The following is a 7,368-nucleotide window of genomic DNA, read 5'->3' as shown; positions in this document are numbered from 1 at the left end:
TGGTGAAATTCGCCGTAACGATTAGGGCTCTAGCCGGACCAGGCCACCCACACAGATAGGCGCTCGAGCCGGCGCATCAGCTTTAAGACGCCGCATCCTGTTTTCTGTCTCTCTCTCGTTTTTTTATCATCTACCGGCACCGTACATGGCCTGGATGTCTTTGGTCGAGTGCCTTGGCGTTTGGCGTGGCTTGGTGGGGGCTTCGACTTCCATATCAAGGTCGGGAGGAGGTCATGGTAGTGCCGGGCAGCGGTAGCGGTTGGGCTGAGCCGAAGGACTCGCTCGACGGTGAGCACGGTGAGCCGAGCGGCCCGAGCAAGCCGAGCAGGCGTTCACCCGCGGTCGCGCAGTGCAGTGTACTATGTGTTTGTCAGGACCGTGTCGAGTGGTGGTGCTTATGGACAGGTGTATTCCTCGGCCTCGCATAGTCGGTCACGACGGCGCGGCGCCTGCACCTGCCAACCTCCGCCAGCGCCGGCGCGCGGCACGGGTCACGTGTTCTCGCGAGCGCTTACTTCCGCCCGTGCTTTGACAACGACAGCGCCGAAATAATAATAATAATGGCGCATGCAGGGAGGCTAAGCTACATGCTGCGCACTGTCCTGTCCCAGGACGCGCAGGCCCAGGATGGCGGCGCTCGTCACGCGGACGCGCTAATCTGCCGAGGGCGGGGGCGACGGCTGCATGTGCCGGGCCGCTCTATCTAATCTCTGACGGGCAGGATGAAAAAGAAAATAGTCCCGCCCCGCGGCCTGCGCGGCGGGACTCGAAATGAAGGAGAATAATAGATTGTCAAGTACCGTGCGGCTTGCGCTCCTCCAGTCAAACTGTCAACATTGTACGTTATTGGCCATGGAAACAAAGTCACAACTGCCACGAAGGAGAAAGAAAAGAAAAAGAATGGGTGATTGAAATTCTCCTACTCGGTCCGGCAGATAAACGCGTGTGTGGGAGAGATTTTGTAAGGCAGGTAGTAAACATTAGTACCTTACTACAGGACTTTTACCCGCGCTTACCGACAGCAGGCTCAGAGTCACATTAGTGGCACTTGGACAGAATTTGGTAGGCAGGAAAGAGCCAGAACCAACTAGGAACAAGCATTTTATGTGCGAAATAGAAAGCTAAGTGAAGGCAAGGAGAAAGAGATGGAGGGGGGGGGCACTACATTTACCTTACTTTATTGCTTGCCGAAAAGAAATAAGGGTAGTAAAAAACGAGGCCTTTACAAGGTTTTGGACTTTTATCGCTTACATTAGCTCGACATGTACAAAGGTTCTAATATACTAGTCAAGCTACTATAGAAAACTTTCCTAGATGAAAAATTACATATGATAAATACACAAGAAAATGATAATGATTTGACAAAATGTAAAAAAAAGGAAAAAAAACAACTGTTGAATGAAAGATCACAAAAATTTAGTTCCCCTCTACGACAATAATTTACAATAAATGGTTTTCATTTTAAAAAATAATAAAAACATTTCACTGCTAAAAGTGCATCTACTCCCTGGGGAAGTCCAAACAGACGGAGACAGTAGACACAAGAATACACCTCTCAGGACGGCAAGCGTCAGAGGTAGGAATGCAAGTACAAGTGAGAGGCGAAAGAGGGGGAAACTCCACAACTTCTCAGTCTCACTAGCAGGTGCTACGCACATACAGTTGGGATCTAACCGGATCCCCGAGTTCACAAAAACTCGTGGGGTTCGACTGACTAGATGCTCACCATCGGCTTAATAACAGAGATGCCAAGACGAGACAATACATTGCATGGCTCGACATAGACCATCAACGTACCGTCTTTTTTACGCACGGCATTTGCGTTTCTGCGCTGCACAGGAAGATAACACCGGTAAAAAAAAACCGCCGGACTCGTGATACGGTAAGGAAATTCTGACTGTACTGACTTTAGGACACGCAATGCCTTTCTAAAGGCACCAACGATTGAACAATATGTCCGATCTTTTCTTTACCAGTGAGGTCTTCCTGTGCCAAAGAACACTAACTTCTGACAAATAGAATACAGTAAACATTTTCGGCCCGCACAGCAGGCAAATGTCCAGTCTTTCTTTAGGCATACACGTCGTGGGAGGACGGTTGGTGGACAAAGGGCCCAACGCGAGCCACGGGCGCGGGCTTTGAGCGGAGGACGTGAGGACGCGAATGCCACCCCGCGGCCGGTGGCGCGGCAAAGTCCTCGAGCACTACATACTAGACTGTACACCGACCGGCGCCGTCTCTGACCGCGTGGGACGAGCTTCACGATCATTACGTAAATTCACTGCCACTTGATCTCACAAAAAAATAAAAAATAAAAACAAAGACAAAAAGAATTAACATTTGTGACGTAGTCTCGCTCGCAGGCTTTCTCAGACCGCTTGCGTACAAAGTAACCAATACTGATACAGCCCTTTCACTCTCTCTTCTTCGCCCATTCTCTCAAACACGCGGACACACACACTCAAACACACACACACAACAGGTGGATATCACATTCAGTCGCAGCAGCAGTCGCAGCAGCAGCCCAGGCAGGCGCCGCTCAGCAGGCCGCAGGTCAGCAGGGCGCAGCAGTTGTCGTCCTGCTTGGTCTCCTGCACCACCACCACCTGCTGCGGCGGCGGCTGCGGGTACCCGGGCTGGGGCTGGTAGCCGGGCTGGTAGCCAGGCTGGTAGCCGGGCTGGTAGCCGGGCTGCGGGTACGCCTGCGGGGGCGGGGGCACCATGGGGCCCGGGGGGTACGGGCCGGGGCCGTACTGGCCACCGCCGTACTGTGGCTGCTGGTTGTAGGGCTGCATCCTGCTCACCTGGGCACATCAAGGGAAGACAAGGCGTCAGAGATAGCAGTACATGGTGTGTTGTCAGAAAGGGATGTACACTTTTTCGTTTACAAAAAATAATTATAGAAATAAAATAAAAACAAGAAACGCAAGAAGTTCTTAAAATAATATTTTGTGGAAAACGTCTCCAATGTTGGTGACAATTTACAACAAAGATCTCGAGATTGAAAATGTAGCGAGACCAGGCCCTGCACCACCTGCACGCAGCGTGAGGTGAGGCGGCGGGCGGGGCGGGGGTGAGCGTCCTTAAGGGGCGCCTAGCGGGGCGGGGGTAGGCGGCCCGCCCAACACGACGGCCTCGCGTGACTCGCGACTGCCTACCTCACAGGGGCCCGCGGGGCCGGGGCGACCTGCCCTAACACGAGAGCCGCCGCCGCCACCGGGAAGGGGCCAAGTAACAAAACGGGCGCGTCCAGAGGAGGCACGCAAACGCGCTGTTGCTCGCCGGCGGCCGCCGGGGAGGCAAAGGGGGAAAAGCATTCCTCGACCCAATTATTTGATACATCCTGCCACTGCCGCGAGCCAGCCGAGGTGGTGGCCTTCCCTCTGCTCTGCCGTTTACTTCCGGACGCGACCGGACAAAGGCGGGCGGGTATCGGCGGCGCCGTGGTCGGTACCGAGTACGGCTCAGCCTTGCGTCGCCACGCTGGCGCTGGCAGCCCTCGTGTTGACAGTGTGCCTCTCTGACGGCCCGCCCGCCCTGCACGACATGTTGGGCGTGCCCATACCGCTCGTGACTCGGAGGGGCGGTAGAGTAGCGCCGGGTGTTCGGCAGGGCGAGGAGAGAACGATCGACGGGCACAGGTGTCCCTGCGGGGTCCGTCACCATACGGGGGTCGACGTCGACATGACGGCCCCCGACGGCGGCCAGGATAACGCCCGACCCGGCCGACGCCCCGCCCGCTCCCCGGGGACGCGGTGAGCAGTGGGGCACGCCTCTAAAGGAGAGCCAGCGACACGGTTGGGTGTGTTGCACCACACGATGGCCCGGTGGCCTCGGAGGGCCAGACGGTGCACGCGGTGCGGGGGGTCGCACTGTTTGGATACGAAAGGAACGGCAAACGGGGGCAGCGGGGCACGCACCAGGTGACGATATGCTCGGGTGATAAAGTGGGGGGTGAAACAACAAACTGACGAGATCAGTCGCGTCAGGTCAGCGACGTACCGCAGTAGGAAGTAAGGGAAGGTGAACGACCTTCCCTAACCCTGCGGTTGCCCCGCGGGGGGCGTCAACCTGTCAACGTGACGGCTAAAACGGGCGCGGCCTACATCTGCTTCAGCAGCTGCCGAGAGAAAGCCCCGCGCGGCGCAGCCGGCCATGTTGCGCAAACCAACGAAAACAAACGGATCCGCGACGAGCGTAGGGCCAAAAAAACTTTTTGGGGACTTGCACTAAAGGGAAAAGTCACTCTTTCGCTATCTCACCTGTTGCTGGAGACGCTCGGAAGGCTGAGTCCTGAGGACGGCGAAAAGTCGAAGAGCGGTGAAACAGCGGGCTGTGGTGCCGGGCGGTGTGGCTGCTGGCGAGCGGAGTCGCAGAATGCTGGCCGGGATCGGGCGCAGGGGCCTTGACGCGGCCTGTAGGTGTGCCTCGGCGGGGGCGGGGAGGGGCGGGGGCGACGCTCGGCTGCGTCGGCTGCGCTCGGCTGGCGGCTTCGGCCGCGGCGGATGAGGGGCGTCCGCCCAGCTCGGCCCCGTGACAGGCTGGCGAGGGGGTGACTCACTTCGTCACAGATAGACACGTCACTGTTTACGCGCTTATTAGTACGGGCTAGAGGGAGATAAAGAGAGAGGGCAAGATACTAATGACGTCAATGACGAGATCCAGTTTCGCGAAGCGCAGGGAAGTGCCTCGGGCAGGATGCAATGCAAGCTATCTCCATTCGGTGTGACGAACGTCACGTAGCCAAAGCTTGACATGCACTCGGAGGCAACGGAAATGACTGTGCACTCATATGTCTGACTTTAAAGGTTTGCCTAACCGATCTGCCCGTAAGGCGCCATAGCCCCTTGGGCATGCAAACCCGCAACACTGGGGAGTATTAGCCCTTCCACTCAGGGCAGAACCTCTCCATCGCTTTAAAAAGTCGACGCCTTTGGATTATTACTGTTTGTTGGGTATTTAAGCACGTTGTCACAGCCCATATTGCGCAGTATTGCGCACATAGAGTTGCGCAATACCTTTTGGCGCGTGGAAAAATACCCGAGAAAAATACTTCGCGGAACGTCGAAACGTGTCCGAACATGTCGCCTCTGCGACGAGTTGGAACGTGTGTGGTTTGTGGTGGGGGGAAGCGGGCGATAGCTCGGGTCGGGTCGGGTCGGTCGGTTGGGCGTGTGACGAAGTGACGAGATGACGCATCCTCCCGCCCAAAACCGACCAAGGTGGGGGAAGCCCCACAAGAACGTGTTGTGTAGCGTGACTGCAAACAGGCATTGGAAGGGGAAGCAGGGGGCTTATGCCGTCCGAGTCAGGTTGTGTGACGAAGTATAGTCACGTGTGTTGCAGCGCCCACAAGGAAAAACAACTTGGATGGTGGGGGGCAGGGGGAAGCCCCACAGAAACATGTTGCCTGGTGTGACTGCGAACAGGCATACGAAGGGGGAAGCAGTAGCTTATGATGCCGGCCGAGTTGGGGTCGTGTGACGAAGTATAGTCACGCGTGTCCCAGCGCGCCCACAAAGCAAAGCAACTTGGCGGGAAGGGAGGGGGAAGCCCCACAGTGAGCTGACGTTGTGGCGTGACGGCCGGCCGCCCGTCGTGCCGGGGTCGAGCAGCCCGCCGGCACGCGAGCGCGATGGGCTGCCTACCCAGCCGGCGGCCGCAGCGCGCTCATGCGGATATACCCCTCGCGTTGGTGGACGCGGCCGCAGGGACTGCTGCGCGGACCCATAGGTGGCGCTGGCGTCACAAACGGCGGAGGCGTGTCCGCCAGTCCGCCGCGCCCGTCAGTCCGATCCCGATCCCGATATGCGAGGATGCGAGAGCACTGGTCCCGACACGGCCCGGCACGGCGGGCACACGCATTCGCGCGCAGACTTCAAACGGGCGCACTCAAAGTATTTACGTCCAACTTGCTGTGATAAGCGGAGGGGCGTGGGTCGTGGCCCCCGCGGCCATCAACCAGATGAGGCTCTTGTGCCTCGTCCTGCGTCGCGCTGCCCTGCTGCCGGCCCGGGCCCCGCCCCGCCCGGCGCCCTTTCCCTTTTCCCCGGCGCCGTTGGGGCGTTGGAGGTTTTCCCCGCGCCGCGTCGCGCACCCAGCAGGAGGAGCGCCGGCAGCGGCTCGGCTCTCGACCCTGCCCTGCCCCTGATCGAGCCCGGTGTCCGGGGCGTTTATTGCGAACGGAAGTGCGCCGCCATTGTGGGAGTGTACTCGGTGCGCGCGGCCCTCCAGCCCCACAGGCACGCACGCACGCACACACGCACACACACGCACACGCTCACACACGCGCAATCGCCCCCTCCCCCTTCCCCCGCCCGGCCATCATGGCTCGCGTGACCACGCAGTGCCCCTCCCCCTTTCCGAGCTTCCCCCTGCCCTGGCCGGCGTCGAGTGGCGTCAAATTGAGGCAAACCCTATGCCGGCGTTTGACGGCCGGCGTCGTTTGCTATACTGCCAGATGACCCACATCGAGCTGCGGGGGTGTCGAGTTGTGGTGCGGTTGCGGTGGTGGTCGCAGCCTATAGTCGTTGCGGGGTTACGCACATACTGCCTTAGCGTCGATTTCCGCACGTTCTCTAGTCTAGATATGGTGTTGGTGGGAACCCTTTCAACCCGCCTGACGGTTCCAGCGGAGAGCCCAAGTGAGGTTCTCCAAATGCTGCACAGACTACACGCCACTTCCGCCAGATTCGCCCCCCGCCCCGCACACCGCCCATCCATCAGCAGCGCCTCGCGGCACGCTCTTGTCACAACCCCTCGCTGTCGGGCGCGGCGCCGCCGTGGCGCGGGAGGCGGGGGGAGGTATCGACCCCTCGCACAGGCGGCGGCGCCCCCCGCAGGGCCCCGGCCCCGCCGGCACTCCCGCCGCAGGGCACGCACGTCCTGTTGCTGTTGCCACGGAGTCAAAGTACGCGTGTACTTTTATACTTCCCTGGCAGTGTCAGGCGGTCCCTGCCGGCCGGGCATCCAGGCACCACCGGAAGCGAGAGTCACTTTGCAGATCGCTTATCAGAGGTGGGCAGCCAATCCCTCGCCCCGACCAAGATGAGCAGTTTGCCGAGCCCAGTGTCCCCTGTGTCACGCTGGCGGCCTTGGCGACCGCTCCCCCCGGGGGCCCGACCCCGACCACTCGGGCCCCACCTCCGGAACCTCCGGCCAGGCCCAGGGGAAGGCAAACAGCCTCACTTTCCTCGAAAAGTGAGCGGAGCGGGGAAGAGAGGGAAGAGAAGAGTCTCCGCCGGGGCGTCCGTCTCCACCCTGCGGGATCAGCGCCGCCGCGACTGGGAGCGGCACAACCCGCGGGGCGTGCTCCCACGGGGTCGGGTCTGGGGCCCCGCCGCGCCCCGCCCCGCCCCGCCCCCGCCG

The 7,368-nt window shown here is 59.7% G+C and overlaps 1 protein-coding gene across 1 annotated transcript; it reads right to left on the bottom strand.

The window, feature by feature from the left end:
- Positions 1–1,162: 1,162 nt before the first annotated feature.
- Positions 1,163–4,428, bottom strand: LOC113204955 (uncharacterized). The gene is made up of 2 exons (XM_026420343.2): positions 4,263–4,428; positions 1,163–2,804 (listed from the first exon to the last, which is right to left on the bottom strand). The coding sequence occupies exon 2, from the start codon at positions 2,793–2,795 to the stop codon at positions 2,496–2,498; it is 300 nt and encodes a 99-aa protein (XP_026276128.2). The 5' UTR covers positions 2,796–2,804; positions 4,263–4,428; the 3' UTR covers positions 1,163–2,495.
- Between the last annotated feature and the right edge of the window lie 2,940 nt (positions 4,429–7,368).

The sequence above is a fragment of the Frankliniella occidentalis genome, unplaced genomic scaffold, assembly GCF_000697945.3.
Source record: "Frankliniella occidentalis isolate FOCC.00 unplaced genomic scaffold, Focc_3.1 Scaffold142, whole genome shotgun sequence".
In the NCBI taxonomy this organism is placed as follows: Eukaryota; Metazoa; Arthropoda; class Insecta; order Thysanoptera; family Thripidae; genus Frankliniella; species Frankliniella occidentalis.
The sequence above is the reverse complement of the archived record's forward strand: the minus strand, read 5'-3'. Positions and strand labels throughout refer to the sequence as shown.

Coding starts and splice junctions, on each gene's coding strand:
- LOC113204955 (XM_026420343.2), bottom strand. CDS start 2,795: ATGCAGCCCTACAACCAGCAGCCACAGTACGGCGGTGGCCAGTACGGC.